The sequence below is a fragment of the Protopterus annectens genome, chromosome 2.part0, assembly GCF_019279795.1.
Source record: "Protopterus annectens isolate FY-2018-M chromosome 2.part0, PAN1.0, whole genome shotgun sequence".
Taxonomy (NCBI): domain Eukaryota; kingdom Metazoa; phylum Chordata; order Ceratodontiformes; family Protopteridae; genus Protopterus; species Protopterus annectens.
In genome coordinates this window covers 205368166-205390816 of record NC_056728.1, presented here as the reverse complement: position 1 = coordinate 205390816, position 22651 = coordinate 205368166, and the positions used below count along the sequence as shown (strand labels likewise).

General features: G+C 42.9%; 1 protein-coding gene across 1 annotated transcript in view; it reads right to left on the bottom strand.

The window, feature by feature from the left end:
- Window positions 1–22651, bottom strand: part of FN1 (fibronectin 1) — a gene marked incomplete in the record, with an annotated part of 4425379 nt that overhangs the window by 643583 nt on the left and 3759145 nt on the right. The window contains 2 exon segments of the mRNA XM_044060668.1: window positions 9359–9484; window positions 17382–17543. Of these exon segments, the coding sequence (XP_043916603.1) occupies window positions 9359–9484; window positions 17382–17543 (288 nt within the window).

The window sequence follows — 22651 nt, the reverse complement described above, 5'->3', positions numbered from 1 at the left end:
AAAGGGAGGTAGCGTTAGTTTTTCCAGAACAAAGCTGAGGTCCCATGTTGGTGTAGGAACTCTCCTGGGTGGTCTAATGTTTTTTGCCCCTCTGAGGAACTGCCTTGGAAGAGGATGTAAAAATAAAGGTGGATCCGTGTTGTAGTGAGCTGAAATAGCTGAAGCATGGATTTTAATTGAGGAAAAGGGAAGTCCTTTGTGCAACATCTCAACCAAATACTGTAGAAAGTGAGACATGTGAGGCTGAATTGTGTCTTGGCCTTTAGCTTGGTTCCAGGCACAAAACCTTTTCCATTTGTCCGAATAAGCCTTCCTGGTGCTTGGCCTCCTGGCTTCCAGAATAACATCCAGAACTGCTTGTGAAAGAGGAGCTGGTTGGATGTTTAGTTGATTTGCCATGCAGCCAGATTTAAAGTTTTGAGCTGGCTGTGAAGAATCTGTTTGTTTTGTTGTGTGAGCAAATGGGGTATTTGAGGCAATATCCATGGTGGGCTGTGGGCCATATTTTTCAATAGTGGGTACCAGTGCTGGCGTGGCCAGTCTGGGGCTATGAGAATCAGTTGTGGTCTCTCTCCTTTTTGACCTTCAAAAGAAGCTTTGTGAGGAGAGGCAATGGAGGGAAGGCATATGCTGTCAGGTTTTTCCAACTGAAAGAGAGAGCGTCCACTTTCCAAGCTTGATGGTGAAATGTCCTTGTATAAAATTTTGTCAGTTGGTAGTTTTGAGGACTGGCAAACAGGTCTATGTTTGGAAGGCCCCATTCTTGAGTTATCATTGCAAATATTTGTGGATCTAGTTTCCACTCGTGGGATCTTTGATGTTTCTGCTGAGGTCGTCTGCCAATGTGTTCTTCTGTCCTGGCAGGAATTGAGCTTGTAACTGGACTTGGTAGGCCAGAGCTGTGTTCCATAAGATCATTGCTTGCCTGCATAGAGGGTAGGAATGTGTACCCCCTTATTTGTTTATGTACCACATTACTGTGTTGTTGTCCATCTTTATTGCAAGTTGTTCTGGATGTAATAGATCCTTGAAGGCTGTCAGAGCTTTCTGTACAGCTAGCATCTCTTTTTGATTTAGGTGCAGATTTCTTTGATCTGCAGTCCATAGGCCTTGAATGCATTTGTCCTGCCATGAGTGCCCCCCAGGCGTAGTCTGAAGCATCTGTTGTGATAGTCTGCCTGGCTGGGGGCAAGGTTAAAGGCTGACCATTGTTGAGATGACATGCCTGTGACCACCATAATTCCTGTTGTAGGCAGGGAATGAGAGATATCAGTGTGTCCAAGCTGTGGTTGTGTTGAGACCATAGGCTTTTTAGGTACCACTGTAATTTCCTCATACGCAGCTTTGCAAATGGTATTATTAGTATGCAAGATGCCATGAAGCCCAAACCCTGCAGAATTTTTCTTGCAGTTAATTGGGTCTTTGTTGCCATTGTCTTGAAATATTGAATCAGTTGTAGTTGCATGTCTGGCATAAGATAAGCCTTCTGGGCCGTTGTATTCAAGCTGGCACCCAGGAATGTCATTTTTTGTGAGGGTACTAGTTTTGACTTCTTTTTGTTTACTGTGCACCCCAGGCAGTTTAGTAGATGCTTTACAAAGGCCAGCTGATGTAAGAGAATGTCTTTGCTTTCTACTTGGATGAGGCAGTCGTCCAGGTATAGATATATTTGAATTCCTCTTTGTCTGCAGTATGCAATTACTGGTGCCAGGCATTTTGTGAAAACTCTGGGCAATATAGATAAGCCAAAGGGCAGTGCAGAGAATTGGTAATGGGTCGAACCTGCAATGAAACGGAGGTATATTCTGCAACTTTGTCTGATAGGGACATGCAGGTATGCCTCCTTGAGGTCCAATGTTACTAGCCATGCTTCCTTGCCCAACATGGGAAGTAGCTGCTGTAGTGTTAGCATCTTGAATTTGGGTACTTGTAAGTGTTTAGAATTGAAAGGTCCAGAATTGGTCTCCAGGCATTGTCCTTTCTGGGTACTAGAATGAGTCTTGAGTAAAATCCTTGGCCTTGCTCTCGAGTAGGTACCAGTTGAACGGCTCTCATGTCCATGAGAGCTGTAATTTGCTTTTGTGCCTCTGCCCATTGATTTTGTGGCAGGTTTGGCATTCCTCTTTTCATTGGCAAGGTGTGAAAGTGGAATCTGTATCCACGTAAAATTATGTCTAGGACCCATTTGTCCTTTGTGACAATGTGTCAGTTGTCTGCAAAAAGTGCGAGTTTCCCCCCCCAAGGGGGCTGCCAAGAGAGTATTGCTTGGCCAGATGAGGTGCAAGTCATTGAGTTTGCCTTCTGGTGGATTGAGACCCGTCTTTTCCTCCCTTCTATGTTGTAGTGCCCCATTGGCGAAGTTTATACTGGGCTTGTGGTTGTCCTCTGCCCCTTGGGCGTCTGTATTTACCCCTCTGTGGACTGTCAGTGGCTGGAAAGGACCAATTTTTTGTTGGCCAGTTTCTGCTGAAGCGAGGGGGTTGTACTTGTAGGAAATCTTTGACTGTCTGCATAGATTTTGCCTTATCTTCCATTTTCTTTAAAACTTCTTCTGCTTTAACTCCAAAAAGAACATCCTGCTGTAAGGGAGCATCTAGTAGTTTTGCTTTAACATGATCAGGCAGAGTTTGTTCCTTTCACCAAGCATGCCTACGTATAACAGACCCAATGACAGCTGCTCTGCAGGAGGCCTCCAAAGAATCAAACCCACATTGTAAGGTATTGTTTGCCCACCTGCTCAGTGGCATGCAACAGATCCTGTACTTCTTTCAATTCAGATTGTTGAGGGAGAGTGGTTATTCTTTGCTTTAACTGAGAGATTAGAAATTGCTGATACTTAAGCATATGAAATTGACAATTCAGTGCCCTCATAGCTAATGTAGCTGAGGTGTAAACCTTTTTCCCCCACCTGTCTAGTGCTCTGGAATCCCTCTCAGAAGGTACTGGGTTTTTAGCCATAGAAGCCTTAGCCCCCTTGGGACCCTGAAAGATAGTCTCTGGGTCAGCTAATGGGCTTTTGTACAGAAATTTGTGGGAATCAGGCACTCTGTAGTATCTGTCAGGCTTAGCCAGAGCAGGAGGTAGAGAGTCTGGGTTTAAACTGGATTCTAAATGGACATCATCCACAATGTCCAAAACTGGTGGGATGGCAAGTGGTCTGTGTTGGGGGAGTAAAAGAAACTCTGAGCCTTTTCTTTGAATCAGAGTAGTCTTGACCTTCCCAGTGAAAATGTTCCCTCATAGTGTGTAAAGTTTCCCCAAAGGAGTAGTCTTCTGGAGGAGAAGCTGAGGGAATAGAGTCCTCAGCATCAGAATCTTCATAAGGAGGGAAGGAATAGTATTGGTCCAAAGAGGAGTCTGAAGAAATGGACATTTGCTCAGAGGAAGCATAATCTTCCTCTTGTCTAGGCCTTTTGTCAGGAGGGGGCTGTGAACCCCTGATTAAAGAAATCAAATCTTCAGCCATTTTGAGCATCTGTTTCTTATGCATAGGGCCTTGAACAGGAGACTGAAGTGCAGTCCTTTTAGATTTAGGAGTCGTCTTCGACTTAGAAAACATTTTAATGGTGAGAGTCGTCGGTCTGAAAACACCTTCAGAAACCAATGGTGTTTCTGTAGCACCATCTTTTGAAGCAAAGTCGCCTGAAGTAAAAGGCTGCGTCAGCCTGGTACATTCCATCAAAATTTCTGTAGCGGTCTCGGGTTCCAGATCTGCGGTAGTCAGGGGCTGCGTCCGAGCCTCACTGAGGACCAGAGAACCAGAGACCGGATCAGCCGAGGCCTCGGAATCTGGCTTAGGGCTGTCTTGTCCTTATCCCTGCGTTTTTTGTGCACGCCGGTAGTCGGTTGCTCCGACGGCATGGTGTAGTTAAATTTCCTACCTAAGTAGTGTCGTGCGAAATCAAAGCGTCTTTTAATAGTACGCTTATTAAACCTAGCACAAAACCGGCAAGAAGTGACGTTGTGGTCTGGGCCTAGGCAAAGTATGCAATAAGAATGAAAATCCTTATGAAGTATTTGCTTCCCACAAGAAATACAATTGTTAACTTTTTCTGACATTGGTCTCAGGCAAGAAAAGTTTCCCCAACGGGGTACTTAGCTTTATAGAAGACTTCGGTCTGAAATTTGAATTTGAAAATCTCAGGAGTCGGCCGACCGGCACTTGCGAACTGCTTCTGCTTCGGGCACCGCGCAACAAGAAAGACTGGAAAAAATGGCATCGGTTTCATTATATATACCCCTGGTACACTGGTGTCAGGGAAGAGGCGACAGCATCTGACGCCGGACCAAGACTTTGGAATTCCTGCCGACTGCGGGACCGCCTGACGACAGGATAACCCAAGTGTGATGACTGCAGCAGGGTAACACAATGAACATCTAATACTTTCTTGAAGCACTTTTTGATTTAATTACAGCATTCAGTCTTCATGGGTAGGAGTCTATCAGCATGGCACATCTTGATTTGGCAGTATTTGTCCACTCTTCCTTGCAAAAGTGTTCCAATTCTGTTAGATTGCTAGGGCAACTCTTGTGCACAGCCCTCTTCAGGTCACCCCACAGATTTTCTTTTGGATTTAAGCCTGGGCTCTGGCTGGGCCATTCCAAAACTTTGATTTTCTTCTGGTGAAGCCATTCTTTTGTTGATTTGGATGTATGTTTGGGGTGATTGTCGTGCTGAAAGGTGAAATTCCTCTTCATCTTTCTAGCAGATGCCTGAAGGTTTTGGGCCAAAGTGACTAGTACTTGGAATGGTTTATAATTCCCTCCACCTTGACTAAAGTCCCAGTTCCAGCTGAAGAAAAGCAACCCCAAAGCATGATACTGCCACCATCATGCTTCACCGTGGGGAAGGTGTTCTTTTGGTGATGCAAAGTGTTGTTTTTGTGCCAAACGTACCTTTTGGAATTGTGGCCAAAAAGTTCAACCTTGGTCTTATCAGACCACAACACATTTTCCCACATGCTTTTGGGAGACTGATGTACTGTTTTGCAAATTTTAGCCAGGCCTGAATGTTTTTCTGTGTAAGAAAAGGCTTCCGTCTTGCAACCCTACCCCACAGCCCAGACATATGGAGAATATAGGAGATTATCACATGTACTACACAACCAGTACTTACCAGAAATTCCTGCAGCTCCTTCAGTGTTGCTGTAAGTCTCTAGGCAGCCTCAATGACCAATTTTCATCTAGTCTTTCCATCACTTTTGGAGGGACATCCAGTTCTTTGCATCACTACTGTTGTCCCATATTTTCTCCACTTTTTGATGACTATCTTTACTGTGTTCCATGATACATCCAATGCTGTGGAAATGTTTTTGTACCCTGCTCTGATACCTTTCAGAAATGGGATCATTTTGATGCTTTGTAAGCTCTCTGTGAACCATGGGTTTTGCTGTCGCAGGCAACTGAGTAAATGTCAGGAAAATCCTAACACAGATGAACTTTATTTGGGGTTAATCAGAGTCTCTTTAATTGATGGCAGCTGTGTACCCAAGAAGACTGAATGCTGCAATTAAATCAAAAGGTGCTTCAACAAAGTATTAGTTTAAGAGTGTGCACACTTATGCAACCAGCTTATTATACTTTTATTTTTTTTATATTTTCCCCCTAACAGATTTGTTTGTTTTTCGATTTACCTGTACAGGTCACAATAAAGGTGGGAAAAGTTTTGAAATGGTTTATTGTGGTCTTATTTTTTTATATCACAAAAACCTGGCATTTTAACAGGGGTGTGTACACTTTTTAAATCCACTGCAAGTCTAATAATCTAAGGACATAGACAACTTTGGAGATGGGGGTGCTCCAATTTATTAAGGGAAAATTAAAATATCACATTCCATTATAAAGGCATTTTTTGGTACAGGTGGCTCCACAGTTATGGAGGGCATCCAGTTGCAGGCTTGATAGTGTCTTTTTCAGGGCAAGCTTGAGTTCAAAGAGTTCAGTTTGTGGGTCTCTGAGGATCTGTCTATAGGTATTGGGACAACAGGTCTTTGACAAACCTGGAAACGCTACTGCAGTTTCCAAAAGGCTTAAATGGACAATAAATGTAAAATCCAAATACACAAATATGCAAGTGCTCAATCTGCAGAACAGCTTCAAGTTCAAGCACTTTGTTACTTAGAACAGCCACCATGACATGGTCCATGCTGCAGCTGGTATTTGCTATACTGGGATGTCCATTAACTAGATTCTGCCAAAAAAGGCACTATGGAAGCACTAATGGCTTTAGCTAATAACACAATAGCCTTAGAATGAGGGGTGCACAGATTATCCTTGTTGAAGCAAGTTGAACTGTCATCTTGCCTCAAGCTAGCACAAAGAATGACACCAACTACTAAAACTGTTCAAGCAAATATTTTTTTTTCTTAGTATATTGGCATTACTCTGGATGAAGGAAGAACTCAAGACTGGTGTTTGCCTTAGATCATAACCATATTTGTCTAGTGAAATGTGCTTTAGAGCCTTTGTGATTTCATGGACCCTGTCACTAGGTGGCTGAATGTAACCCTGTCTTTATCTAGTCTTAAGAGTGTGGAGTCAGTGTGCCTGACAACAAAGTCACCACCTACGAAGACATGCTTTTACTTAGAATTTGACATATTAAGACAACTGTCAACTACAATCTAACTCCTGGTGATTCTTTATTGCATGTGAGAATGGTGATGTGGTGGGCAATCAAATGAGGAGGCCTACACTTAATAAGATTGCCTTAGTGGTGTCTTTTTACAGCCTTAACATAGCTAGTTTAGTGTAGTTGTGATGGGGGTAGTGTGTGATTTCTCAGGCGATCTTACTGGGCAAGAGTGATGCCTCAGATTGCACTGTTACTTCCACCTCTCAGATTGGAGATATCTCTGTCAAGCAGAAGTTCACAGTCTGTGGGCATATGCTAGTTCCCACATGGCCCGAGTACCAAATGTTACCCAGATGGGTCTTGCATGCAGGAAGTGCTCTGACCATACTATTCATTACCTGGTTATGTACAGGGTACAGAAATGGAATTAAGCTAAATGAAGGTACAACTAATTCTGAGTAGCTAAAAATGGCTAATTGCAAACACACACGCATGATGTGAAAACAATACAGCTGGTACTAGCAACTACTACAGCAAAAAGAAACTGCTCAGCTGGGAGTAATGCATTAACACTGACAGGTCCAATGCGAATACACTCAACCTAGAGGAAATAAGCAAGCAATAATGCCTGACAGGGTGTGTGTTAATGTGTAATTAACATCCACCCAGGGGATGTTATGAGGCCCGACACCACAGGCAGAGGGCCTCTACACCCCTGGAAGGGCATTAATTACACATTAACACACACCCTGGTGGACATTACTGTGCTTAGACAATAGGCTTGCTGTAAAATTGTTGCGTTTTACTTCCGTACTTTTTTTTTTTTTTTTAAGTATTATATTTTTTATATATATTTTTACCGTAAAATAGTTCCTCCGCCTACTGTTTCAAACTTGCTGTAGTATGTGTTAATGGTATTGGAGGAAGCATTTTTACATCAAATATATATAAAAAAATACAGTGCTTAAAAAATATAAGTGAAACAATTTTACATACAGCCCATTCTCTCTCCCATAAACACATAGTCGCTTCTGCTTTCACACATACATATACACACACAGTTTCCCCTGCTTTCATACACACATTCACACACTATCTCTGTCTCCTCTGCTTACATACATATATTCACTAACACATCACTTTTGCTTTCTCTCTCCATTCATCTCTCTCTCACACACACACTGCTTTCATGCACCTATTCACACACACAAACACATGATCCCTGTCTCTCTTACTTACATACATGCACACAAACACACACGATCGTTCTCTCACATACATACATGCGCACATGCTGCATTTTTTTCTCTATTTTACACTTGCTAAACAGCAAAAGCGCTGCTTAGCGAGTGTAAAATAACGGCTCGCTCACTCTCACTGACATGCACGCATGCAGTCGCACACAGACACACATACCTTTTAGTCTTATTTTGTTACATTTTACACTTGCTAAACAGCAAAAATGCTGCTTAGCAAATGTAAAATAATAGTGGTCATTCCGTTTCCTCAGTCCAAGCTCCACAGTGGCTTAATGAGATGCAGTGAAGCTGCAGAGTCTTTCACCAGGCATTACTTGTACATTAATACCCCGCTGGAGAATGCTCGTTTGCCCATTGTCTAATGTAGTAATAAAATATTCAGCTATCAAATGATGCCAATCTTACACCACCACCACCACACAGCTTTCAGCAATACAGCTATAATGAAATGCTCAACATGCATGTTAGTCAGTGGCCAAACACTGAAGTTTGTCCAGTCACTCCAAGGGTGACTACTGAAAAACACTAACCAGCAACTGTGCAGCACCACTTGCAGCAGAGTAGGGTGGAGTGCTCTAGTGCACAAACATAACATACAGTAGTGTACTGAAACAGCCAAAAAGAATGCAATAAGAATACAACTTGGTAATGGACCAGCAATAATCTCATCTTCCAGACCAGCATCAAATCACCTTCCTTCATAATAAAACCAGTAGCAATATTCAAAGATGGCCCCAAACACGGTCAAACTAAGATATACTCATTTAGCGATGTAATTAAAACACATGTTTCCTGGTGCTTGAGGGGACTGAACAAACCAACTTAATTTTTACAGTTAATTTTTATTTGTGTATCTCCTACAAATGTGAACTACTAGTGCTTCAGCTCTACCATGTAAGAGAAGGAAAAATATTTTTACTTGTGAGACCTTTTACAGACGCACTCAGCAAACTGGTTCAAAAACATGTTTTATATGTTAATATAAGGAATATAATTAATAAAAGGAACAATTAAAGAACAGTTAATGGCAGAGACAGCAAATGAGCAAAAAATGAATAGATCTGCTGTCCAGGAGCAAGGCATTAATTACTCCATTAGACAGTGTGCAGTCCAGTAAAGCCTTTGCATGGAGCTGAACAAGTGAGAACAAGTTCACCTTTCACTCAGTCACAGCAGAAGCATGATCACTTAAGGGCAAACTAAGTGGTTTAAACTGGTTCACTGTCAAGGTCAAGCTGTTTCTAAAATGTAATAATTATGTTTAGAACCGTGTGCACACACCTGCCATGATCAAAAACAAAGAGCAAAACAACATTACCTTCATCTGGTTAGTTTAATGCCTCTTTCTTCTTCGCATTAGCTGAATTTTAAACTTTGGGTAGAGGCAGACACTCCTGGCACAAACTGTAATCTACATTTTGAAACTCTGACCATTATTAAAACATCACCCGATATATATTTTCAGTCACAGAAGGGGAAAAACACTATTCTTGCATCTTCCCTTGAACAGAATTGAAGTACTTACGGGGTTCACATTTGAATTCTCCCTTTCCATTCCCAAGGCAGGTACATGTCATCATAAAACCAGAATCTCCACGGCGATCCCATTTCTCACCAATCTTGTAATTCACACCGTTGTCATGGCACCATTCTACATTAGGTGAGTTAAAGAAAAAAAGTATTTTATTAAGATTTTTGGTACTAATCTGGTAACATCTGATGCTGTCCTATCATATACAGAACAATACAACTCAACCTGGATTGGATTACAGTACTGATACTTCCTATGGTAGTTGCACCAGGGTAGTACTCCTATGAAGCACCTCATCCTATTTCTGTATTTCCATCACTGATCTCCTCCATGTCTATCCATGACTTCCATCTTAACCTACAGCTTTGGGAAGCACCATGAAATAACACATTCAATACACATCAGCTAGGTGCCTATCTTTCTTAATATATTCACCACAGCGCTCAAACTTCATTTACGCTAAACGTTACATAAGCTCTTCTGAAGTCAGACATGGGAAAACACAGGTGCTAAATTATATGCTTTATGTGCAAACGAAAAAAATGTTAATGCCTGGCATTACGGCTAATCCTCACTGCAGTGTTAAAAATCAAACATTCTGAGGTACAAAGCAAAAATGTGAATAAAGCCCACCATTTAATCCAATGTCAGACTTCTCAGAATTCGCACCACCTGTTAACCGCAGTAAGACAGCCTAAGGCAGCTGTAATACAGACTCTTGCCCAGTAAGACAGGCTACTCAGCAGATCTTTATCAGTCTCAATCTGGGCTAGAGCCAAACATCTATTTCATTTGAATTAAAATAAAAAAGTTATTGAAATGTCACTGCGTAAGTAAGAGATAAATTATTTAACTAAATTAAACTTGCAGGAAAACTAAAAGCAATGTAACAACAAAGTATTAGCTTCAAAGGTATGTAGTTGGTTTAACTACCACCGGGACTTTTATAAGCTTAACTATGCAACCCACCAAATTTATCCCACAAGTTTTTGTACCCGAGAGATTATTCTGAAGAGAGTACATTAGGGCATGATATAATGGCTGCATCTTGTCATTCACAGATGCATGTTGCCAGCCCAGTGGTGAATTTCTGATTTCCTATCTTCTGGCCCAAGTTGTTTTTGAAAAGGGTTAGGGAATGCAGCTGCTTCACATGGATTGGAATCTATTCCAGAGAATGGGAATTCTCTGAGATGTATACCAGTTCTACTAACATGTTCTATTTATGTCTAACAAAGTTTAAGTCCATAGATCTGAAAGTTCTGATATGCAAAAGGTCCATCAGAGAGGGACCCAAGGAAGCCTTCTATGCCAGCCATAGATCAATTCTCAGCAGTCTGTAGAAAAGAGTATAGAGATAAAGCTTTAAGGCAATATATACAAGACATTGCATTCATGCAGTGTATTGTTTTTGTGAGGAACCTCTGTGGAAGTTCCAGCTGATACATGTGCCTAGACAGGTACATAATGAAGAGGGTGTCATATTCATTGAAGGGTCTGATGACACTTCCCAAGATGAGTTCACAGGACCTGTTGATGGTCTGCCTTTGTGCAGAGTGAGAACAATTGCAGTCCTCCATTCATATGACAGTCTGTTCGGAGGCTATAATTGAACAGTGACTCCAGTGGCGCTGGTAGGTCATACTTCATTCAGGCTATTTAGGAAGCATTCCAGGATATTACTTGGGGCCATCAAAGCTGTGTTCTTGGCCTTACAGAGTGCAGCTATTACTCTTAATAAAATTTAAATACTATTACAGCATATCAGATACATGAACACTGGATACATTCAGTATTAGTTCCAAATGCCACAGGTGTTGCACTTCCAGATTCTAGCACTGCACTGTTTAGTTTGCTTGGAATTTTTTCATCCATATATGCATTAAGGTCCATCTGAGGTATGCACACCTGTCCTAGGGGTGTAGTCAGAAATATACCCTCCTGTCCATGGTTTGTAATGTTTCTATCTAGACTGTCCCTTTTTCTGTTTTTTTTTTTACATTAAAAATAATTGTCTGCTCTGTCCATCTACTATATCAGCTACACTTCACTTCAATTTTATAGCTATAGCTAGTCTGCTAAATTTTGCAGATGTGCTATTATTTTTAACTTTCTCCACAATGTTTCACATACCTGCAATAAAACTTGAAAAACTTGTCTGCCTGGTACTGCAGATTTGCTGTTACCTAAATATTTGTCCATTCAAATTTTTTTTTCCTCCAATAGTTAAATGTTTATACAACACCTATACTAAACAATATTGTCAGCCCAGTAATGCAGTAACTATTGCTAAACAACAGGTTGTATTATAAACCTTACCAGCTTGCAAAATCATCACTGTATACAGAAAAACTCAAAATGACATTACAGCCAGATGAAACCCACTCCATTCACCTACCCCCAATTCCCAAACACCCTCTCCTTTACAACACTTATACTATCCAAACCCTACCCACTATCTCCTAACCCCACCCACCATCTCCTAAACACCAATCAGCTCACTACTGATTACCTCACTTTCACTCTCCCCATTCACATTAGCAACTCCTCTCATACATTTTCACTCTCCCCATTAAAATTAGCCGCCCCTCTCTCATACTCTCAATCCACTACCTAAGCCACATTAACACCATGCCAGTTCATCATACACTCACCATACTTCTTTTAACACTACTTGCATTCACTACATCCAGCCACACAACACTACATCCCCAACTCACTACCACTCCCCAAGCTCAACACATCTGTTTTCCAACTCAGCACAGTCTCACCATGTAACCTTCCCCAGCCTTTATCACATCGCTGTCCTTCATGAAGCACACAGAAGAGAGACGCATGAACCCCATGTATATAATCCAAAGATCAAAGATAAATACAGAAAATGAACTTAGTACAACCACTCTTCAGTTGTTCTTGTCCTTGGAGGTGATATCCACCCCAACCCTGGACCATCTCAACAAGCCATGCACCAATACATCACTTCTATCCTACCCACTCAGATTCGTAGTCCTTTCACTAAACACAGCCTACTTTTCATGAATCATAATCCACAAAGTATCTGCAAATTACCAGACTTACATGCATGCATAGCAGCATACACTATAGAGACACTTGCATCCACAGAAACCAGTTTAAAATCTTAACTCCAAACATGAGGAAATTCTTCCCTCAGGCTACATATTAAGAAATTATCTACAACATAAGAAAGCAGGAGGTACAGACATGTTTTATAACATCGTAAAACTTACCAACTAGGTCCTATTAGGATAAAGAGTAAAAGCAACCCTGCCCCCAACCTCATAAAATACCATGTGACTCGTACAAAAAGTGAAGGACTGGAAAACGTGCGTCAGACATAAAACACAAAACTGGCAAAATTTAAGGTACAACTCCTGCTTAGCAGAAAAATCAAACCTGACAAAGCCACTTTCAAAAGTTCCAAAACAATCAACAAAATCCCAAACAATTCTGGTCAACACTAAAGCCTCCTGTCCTCAGGGCAAAGCACCACCCTTTTCACAAACCACCATAGTTCTCAAACTCTTTGCACAAAAATCTGGACAAATCCAAAAATAAAGGAAGGGAAGTCCCAAAAATAGGGACAAATTTTAAATATTGCTCTTATAACCTTGGAAGGTTGCTAGAAAAAGGTCTTGTGCTACCATGCATTTTTTGAACGGTATGAAGTCTGAAACTCAAACACCCGTCATTTATTGAATTCAAGTCCTTAATGATTTGCCACAAATATCCAGAAAATCGCAAATTTTATGAGGAACAAACCAAAAATATGAGGCAAAAATCTGGACATTCTGTGAATATCTGAGACAGTTGACAGGTATGCCAATCACCACCATTTACACAGCCACTTAGTTCAATACCCATTTCACTCAATCTGTTACAGGATCATAGGAGATTACTAGGCTATTGAGCTGGAGGTCATATTAAGCCTAGCCATTTCAACCCATGAAATACCTTAGAAGTACTAGTAAATACCCAAGACTGCATTTAGAGATGACTGCCCATGTCCAGGAGGGTTGTGGGCACTATTCCCAGTAAGAATTTACAGTGCCCCATCCACTCGTCCAGGTTTCTCAAACAGTGTCATCAAAGTGATCTGTTTCACATGAATTAGTGGCGTGTTCCAGATATGTGTCACTGGGAGATGAATAGGGCATGCTGGAGGGACAGATTTAAGTCACAGGTCATATTTAAGTCCCTGGAATGGGTGTAACCCTACACCCATTTGATTTATAGATATGCGGTAAGACCATTAGGTTTGGGTCTTGGGTTGCCCTGTTGGCCAGGCATAAATCGCCCTAAGTCGTCCATATGACATGGAGTACAGTGACCGCGACTTTAGTCGAGCCATGTAAGGCACATGCAGGAGGCCCTTGATCATCTTTGTCAGAAACCTCTGAGGTCTAATTGCTGCAGATGTTTATTATAGTACTTACCGAATGAGGCGTTGTACTCAATTATGAGCTAGATAAGTGCCGCATACAGGGGGGTTATAAATTCTTTTGTTCTCAAGGCAATGCCTTTACTAATCAAGTGAGCTACACTGAAAGCTTTCCTTATAGCGGCAGATATGTGGTGGTTGAAGTTAAGGTCGTGGTAAACCTGTGATCCCAGGTCCCTTATCACAGGTTCATAGGTAGGTACTAGGCTATTGGCAATGGGGCCTATACAAGCCCAGCCAAAAAGGTACCCTGGCTTTTGCCACCCAAGAAAATTATTTTCCTGTGCCACAGTCGAGCAGAGCCACAGAGGTGATCCCCGGGGTGAATTTCCTATTTCCCATCCATTCATCAAGATTTTTCTTGAAGAGTGCTAATGAGGAGCTTTGTTCGATATAGATAGGTAGTCTATTCCAGAGTGTGGGAAGTCTCTGGGACAGGAATCTATCCCTCTGACATGTTCTGTTTATTGTGGTGACAAGATTTAGGTCCCTAGAGCTTGTAGCTCAGAGGGATTGGGATTTCTTTAAGTGGAGCATGTCCAACAGCTCTGGGTTTGACATAGCTTTGTATGTTAGGCAGAGATCACCTCTGGGTAGGTGATGTGCGACTGAGTAAAGCTGGAGTTTTTTGAGATGGTCTGCATAGGGCATCTGTTTGAGGCCAGTAATCCTCTTTGTGAGGTATTTCTGCGGCCTTTCCAGTTGTTGTAGAGGTCTTGTGAGGTACATATCAAAAGGGGTGTTGTACTCTATACTGGGGCTAATTTCATGGGTACTTAGGGTATTGTTGACTTGATAGTGTGAAGGGACACTGTCTATGCCAAAGGGAGTGATGATCCATTTCTCTGCATTCAATTTGAGACTGTGACTAATACACACCAGTCACTGGTCCATGTGAGACCCTCCTGAAGTATACTGACATCATTTGGGGATTCAATGATTGCACCTAATTTGCAGTCGTCTGCAAACTCGGTAAGCCACAACCCTTTAGTTTTGACCTGAACTTCTGACAAGTATATACCAAACAGTAGGGGGCTCAGCACTGACCCTTGTGGCACCCTGCTGGTAACAGGTCTGCAGATTGATGTGGAGTCACCCACTTCGGCAGTGTGTGTCTGGTTTGTGAGCCAGTTGGCAACCCATCTTACAATTAAGGGTTTTACATTCAGTTTAAGTTTATTGGTAATGCCTGAATGTGGGATTGTCTCGAAAGCCTTTGCCAAGTCGAGGTATGCTGTTGTGCACAGATATGCCCTCATCAGGGGTCCTGGTCAGATTTTCAAAGAAATCCACCATATTTAACGGGCAGGATCTGCCCCTCATGAAGATGAATTGGGTAGGATCCAAGATTTGGAGGTGTAAACACACATACTGTCTCAGCCAAGTATATCTAGCCACAGCACTAAAAGATGCATCAGTGCATCTCCACTGCATTTAGTGACATGCTTACATTGCTCCATGCCTGCATTTACAGTGAAATGTGTCTGTCCATCGGTACCGGCATTCAAAGCCATGCTTGTATAGTGCATTGCACCTGCATGCAAAGCCATGCTTACAGTACATCATACCAGAGTTTAACACACTGGCAGCTTATCATACCTGAATTTAGTGAACTACTCACATTCTGAAAGTTCTACACACACTTAGTAAGCCTCATCCTCAGACTAGAGTATTAAATAATTAAAGCACCCTCCTCCACTTGCTGTACAGCAAACCCAATCATAAAGCATGTGCTTTTGGCAGTTGTAGCCCACATACCCAATGGTACATCAGAATTACCTGGAAGCCTAAAAGTGTCTCTGCAAAGTTTCAATAGTCCATAAATGTCAGGGCAGACATGAGAGAAACCCAGGACCCAGGGCCAACAACCTATCAATAAGCAACTAGGGGATGTGCTACATCAAGACAGGCACAGGCAGAGACCTCATTGCTGAGCTGGCAAAAGTGGTGTGTGGGAGAATCTACACCTCCTCCCCTTGACAAGATGACTATGACAAGGATCCAGGCAGTACAGGCTGCTCCGCATGGTGCATAGCTGGCCCACTACTTACAACCTCACACTCACCATTGTAGGTAGGATGGATGGGCCACAGTGCACTCTCTTAATGCAAGGATGCCCAAGCTTCCCCCATGTAACAAACATGCAAAATGCTTGAAGGCAGTAAAGCTATGCAGTAGAAGTAATGTGGTGGTGGAGGGTAGAGAAGCAAGGTCTCAACATTTGTGGGAGCAGTTACTGATAAAAAAAATCAGAATCAGACAGGCCAGGCATCTTCTCAACAAATATGGCAGGGCTATCCTAGAATTCCTTCCCCATGGTTTGGCATCATTGCTAGCTTGCTGTGGACATCTGACAACTGGCATCACACTGTGGTACAAGAGCACTAAATGGAGAGGTTTGACTAGTAAAGAACACTACCACACTGTCACACAAAGGAGTTTTGACAGCAGTAGATGCCATAGCCACATTATAAGCTTGTGTGGATATAACCTCGGCTTTCAAAACCCATTGTAGGACTGACAGGGTCTCCATAACTTAAGCAATAAAACAACTTCCCAGGTTATAATTCTCCTGTCACCCCGTCCCCACCCCCCACCTTTCTGTATGGCGATTATCTTCAAATTTCTTAGGCTCCACAAAGGAAAAAGTCCTTGCACATGATGTGGAGTATAAGGAGTCACCTCGATTTATCAACTTCCACTATTCTAGAAGATTTCTCTTTCCATTTCAGAGCATTTTCTTAAATGAGAAAGACCCTTGCTAGTACTTACAAAGGTGATCTGCCTAAGACGAGAAACAGTGAAGAAGGAAATTCTTTGCCAGGATCTATCTGCTACAAGCACTCTTGCTGGCAATGTTGTCAGTGGATGGTATTAGTCAGTCTTGGAATATGTAGGTGAACAGACATTCCAAAAATAAATTCTCAAAATTGCTACTAGAACAAACTATCTAGGCAAACGTGATAATAAAAATAACAGAAAAAATCCCTACAGTAGTATTTACTGGTCTGGAAATTGTGTTGATGGGAACCATCAAATGCCTTCATTATGTTAAAAAAAAAATAAGAATGCTGTAGATTACTCCTTTACCTACCTGCCATCAGCCTAATGTCTCAAGCATGCCAAAGAGACCAGTCCATGCATACAGCATCTAAAAGCCTAGATGTCAAGCTGGATGGGAGGACATCTGCCCGTTGCTATATTCCCATTCATGATGCATACCATTCACAAAGTAATTAATATGAACATCTGCCATTCATTAAATTACTAAGACTGCCTCTAGCCACACAGCCAAAACAAGCAGCAGTGGCAGTTTCGAATGGCAACCTCAGCTGGCAAGGGGAGATATGACATTGGACTGAATGTTAAACAGTGAACAATTTTATTTCAGGAGTATGGGATGTAGCACACGTGATAATCAACCATGTAACTGTGTCATACCATGACACTAAAATAAACACTATTCTCACTTATTTCTCCTAATTTTTCATGGTAAACATTTCTTTAAATAAAACCAAAAGAAATAACATTTTATAAAGCTCAAATTCAGATACTTACTTGATGAATCACATCGGAAATGGCCACTGCCCAGCCCCAAGCATCTACACCAGAGTTTGAAGCCGGATTCGGACATCCTTTCCCATTCCTTGCCAACAGCATGATACAGCCCTGTATAACTGTCAAAACATACATCCTCTGATGGAGTTGAATCTTTAGAAACTGGCAGAAAAAGAAAGAAAATGCTTAAACCAAGTAAACAATTATTTTCAAACTTGCAAATATATCTCTGAGCAGTGAGCAAATTATAAACATTATTTTTGTAGGTTTAAGTGTACTTAAAAATGTTTAACCAATGTTCATAAGTACATATTTTCAAAAACTGCTCAAAAGGATAAACAAGAAAGTACAGTTGTGTACACTTACCATAAATGTAGTTGTTTGAGTGTATTGACTGTTGCAGTCATCACTTGTGGGTTATCCCTGCTGGGTAGCCCTTGGCCGGCCCGAATAACAGAGTAATGGATTTCCCTCCTGTGCCGGCTGTAGGTTGCCCAAGACTGATGTCAGGTCATCATGGCTACAAAGGGAGGCAGCCATTGCCATTCATCAGTTTTTCATGCCCCCAACCTATAGGAGGCCCTGCCAAGAAGGCCTGAAGGTGGCCAACCTGGGGTAGGCCATTAGCTATGATAGAAATGAAGAGGGGGAAGGTTGGAGGAAAACAGGACTGCAACAGTGAATACACTTGAACATCTACATTTACTTTAAGTGTACACAACTGTACTATGTTCTTCATGTTTCACTGTTGCAGTCATCCCTTGTGGGAAGATTCCCAAAGCTAAAAAGTAGGGTGGAAGGAAGGAATGGAGCTAGATTCTAGGCTTCCACTGCTTTAAGTGGAAGCTGCAATGCCCTGTAGGACTGCTGAAGCAAAGCCTGCCTTGGATTTGGAGAAAATAGCCAGTTGTGTTTTCTGAAGGTGTGAACTGATGTCCAGGTGGCAGCTTCTAAAATATCCTTGATAGGAACACCTCTAAGGAAGGCAGTGGAAGTTGATGCTGCCCTAGTAGAATGGGTTCTGACATATTTGGGAGATATCTTCCCATGAAAGGAGTAGCAGAAATGGATGCAGTGTGATATCCATTTAGAAATGGACTGCTTGGATATAGGTTTTCCCCTCTTCCCTTGGGCGAAGCAGCTGATCAGTCTTTCTGAAAGACTTTGTCCTATCCAGACAGTATCTAAGCTGTCTGTGCACATCTAATGTATGGAAAATCCTTTCCCCTATTTTGCGAGTTTGGAAAGCAGGCAGGGATATGGATAGCCTGATTAAAGGCCATGTCAGACACCACCTTAGGCATAAAGGAGGGGTTGGTTCTACAAGACGCCCTGTCTGCATGGAAAATAATGAAAGGTTCAATGGCCATGAGAGCCTGTAGCTTAGAAACCCATCCTGGCTGAGGCTATGGCCAGCAGGAAGGCAGTCTTCCAAGAGAGGTGCTTCACTTCTGCTGAGGCAGCTGGTTCAAATGGATGCAAAGTCAGTTTTTCCAGGAAAAAGTTCAGGTCCCATGCTGGAGTGGGTGGCCTTCCAGGAGGTCTGATGTGTGACACCCCTCTAAGGAATTGTTTTAACAGGGGATGGAAGAACATAGACTGCTCTGTTGAGGAATGAGCAGAAATAGCTAAGGCATGAATTTTGAGAGGAGTACGACAACCCCTTCTGAACTAGCTCCACCAGCTAGTCCAGAACCAAAATGAGTGGCATGGGTGCTGCTTTTACCCTTACTGTGGCATCAGGCAGTAAATCCTTTCCATTTTGTGGAACAGGATGTCTGGGTGCTGGGCCTCCTAGCCTTCTTAATGATATACAGAACCTGCTTGCTGAAAGGTGGCCTGATATCCACCCTGGGGTATAAGCCATGCAGACAGGCCGAGCGCTTGAAGATTTGGATGTAGTACTGACCGTTTTTCTTGGGTTAGCAACTTTTCTGTGATTGGCTGGGCTCATGGGTAGCTTCTTGGTCAGGCTGAGGAGTAAGGGGTACCAGTGCTGCCTGGGCCAGTTTTGGGCAATGAGGATAGCCCTTGGCCATTCCTCCCTGATCTTTGGAAGTACCCTGGGAATCAGTGGCAAGGGAGGGAAGGCATACACATACAGGTTGCCCCAGTGAAAGGCAAGAGCGTCCACCTTCCAAGCTTGTGGGTGGAATTCCCTGCAGCAGAACATGGTCAGCTGTCTGTTTTCTATTGTTGCAAAGAGGTCTACCTCTGGTGCCCCCCAGGAGGTGTATGATGTGGAGGAAGGTCTCCTTGTGTAGTTGCCACTCATGGGGGTTCAGGACACTTCTACTGATGTGTTCGGCCAGGGTTTTGTGTTCCCCTGGAATGTGCTGGTCTATCAGATTTAGTCCCATCATTGAGGGTGTCTGCCAGATAAGCATAGCTAGGTGAAAAAGGGGGTAGGAGTGTGTTCCCCCCTAGTTCTGTACCACATGACTGTGGTGTTGTCTGTTTTGATCCAGAGCACTCCTGGTCTGTGGTAGACCCTGAAAGCTATTACCCAGTGCACTGATAGCATTTCCTTCAGATTGATATGAAAGGCTAGACCTCCCTGATCCTAGGTGCCCTGAGTGCGGATGTCTCCTAAGTGAGCCCCCCCCCCCCGGCATCAGTGGTGATGGTCTGGCCTTGGGGAACGGTGATAAAAGGGTAGATCCCTGTCCAGGGTACAGACTTCTGCCCACCATAAAAGTTCCTTCCTTAAGCAGGGAATCAGCGGCAGCTGGTGCTCCAGTGAATGGGTGTTGGCACCATAGGTTTCTGAGGTACGATTGTAGTTTTCTCATGTGGAGTCTGGCCAAAGGCACCAACAGGATGCAAGATGCCATGCACCCAAATGCTTGCAGGAACTTCCTTGATGTGAGGTGTGTTCTGCAAGCTAGCTCAGAAAAGTGAAGTGGGAGAAAGCACTGCTTCTCTGGAGAGAGGAAGACTCTTTGGGTAAATGTGTCCGGGAGAGCTCCTAAGAAGTTTATCCATCTTGTGGGCTGGAACTGGGATTTTTCTCGCTTGATAGTAAATCCCAGAGAGATTAGGAGGGTTTGGACAAAGGTAAGATCCTGCAAGAGTTTCTCTTTGGTGTCTCCCTGGATGAGACAGTTGTCCAGATAGGGGGTAAATCTCTGTTTTTCTGTCTGCAAAAGGCAATGACAGAAGCCAAGCACTTGGTGAAGACTCTGGGAACAGTAGATAAGCCAAAGGGCAAAGCAGAGAAAGTACAGTTGTGTACACTTACCATAAATGTATATGTTTGAGTGTATTCACTGTTGCAGTCATTACATTTGGTTTATCTGCCTCCAGGTAGCCCTCAGCCAGCCTGAATATCAAAGTCTTGGATCCCTGCATTGGATGCTGTCTGTTCTTCCATGACATCAGGTTGTCAGGGGTATAAATCATGCAGCCGATGTCACTTAATCAGTTTTTCTTGTCCCAGATGTCAGGTGCCCCCATAATGGGAAGCAATTATATGTTAGGTTACACCTACAGCAAAAAGCAAATACACCAGAAATCATAAAAACACTAAACAAGCAAGAAAAGCATAGCCAAAGAAGTCAGGGGGCTGGAGGGAAGGTATCCAGGACAGCAACAGTGAATACACTCAAACATCTACATTTACAGTAAGTGTACACAAGTGTACTATGTTCTTCATGTTTCACTGTTGCAGTCATTACATTTGGGTTGACTCACAAAGCTAAGGAAGGGAGTAGGAAGTTAGAGAGCATTAGGACCAGCTATTAAGCCCTGCAAGACTGCAGTGGCAAAACTAGCTCTGGATTAAGAAAAAATAGGCATGTGGTAATGCTTGGTGAAGGTATGTACAGAGCTCCAGGTAGCAGCTTCTAGGATGTCCCTGGTAGGGACACCTCTGAGGAAGGCTGGAGAGGTAGATGCAGCCCTGGTGGAATGGGATCTTATCCCCTGTGGGGTAGGTTTTCCACGGTGCTTATAGTGGAAATGAATGCAATGGGCTATCCACTTAGAAGTGGTTTGCTTTGAAATGGCCTTCCCCTTTGCCCCCACAGCAAAGCCAACTAGCAGCTGTTCAGATTTTCTGAGAGACTTAGTCCTGCCCAAAAAAAATCTAAGTTGTCTGTGCATGTCCAAAGAATGCAGAATTCGTTCTCCTTTGTTCTGTGGAGTTGACAAATGAATGGACTGATTAATGGCCACACTAGTCATCACCTTGGGCATAAAAGGAGGACTTGGTCCTGAGGAACACCCTTGTCTGCAAGGAAGATTATGAAGGGCTCCACTGCCATGAGGGCCTGTAATTCAGACACTCTTCTTGCTGAAGTGATGGGCTAGAAGGAAGGCTGTTCTCCAAGAAAGGAATTTCAACTTTTCAGTTGCAGCTGGCCCAAAAGGAGGTAGAGTGAGCTTTTCCAGTACAAAGTTAAGGTCCCAGGCTGGAGTAGGGGCTCTCCTGGGTGGTCTTAAATTTTTGGCCCCTCTGAGGAATTGCTTTAGCAGGGGGTGAGAGAAGAGGGGTGGTTCAGTATTAGAATGTGATGGAATGTCAGAGGCATGAATTTTAATTGACAAGTAGGAAAGGCCCTTGTGGAGCATCTCTGTTAAGTACTGAAGAATATGCGGTAAACTGGGCACTGTTGTGCCTATCCCCCCTGAGTCCGACTCCAGGAACAGCATATTTTCCACTTTTCAGCATAGGGTTTTCTAGTACTAGGTCTCCTTGCCTCCAGAATGACATCTAGCACCTGCTTACTGAGGGATCCTATTGGAGATCTCAAGGAATTAGCCAGGCTGCAAGGTTCAGGGTTTGGAGCGGAGGGTGCAGAATCTGGCCCTCCTACTAGGACAGCAGGGAAGGGGTCTGAGGTAGGTGCCATGGTTCCAGCAGTGACAAACTGTGCAAGAGGGGGTAACAGTGCTGGCATGGCCAGTCTGGTGCAATTAGTATTGTCCTTAGTTTGTCCTGTTTGATCTTTAGCAGAACTTTCGAGAGGAGAAGCAGAGGGGGAAAGGTATAAACTGAGAGGCTTTCCCAGGTGAAGGATAGGGCATCCACTTTCCAAGCTTGACTGTGGGAAGTCCTTGTGCAGAATTTGTCCAATTGGTAGTTCTGAGGGGAGGAAAAAGGTCCATCTCTGGATTCCCCTATTTGTTTCTCAAAAGGTTGAATATCTTTGGTTCCAGTTTAGACTCATGTGGGTCCATGAGATTTCTGCTAAGGTAGTCTGCCAGTGAATTTAGTTTGCCATTCAGGAATTGAGCTTGTAGGTGGACTTGGTAGCTCAAGGCTGTGT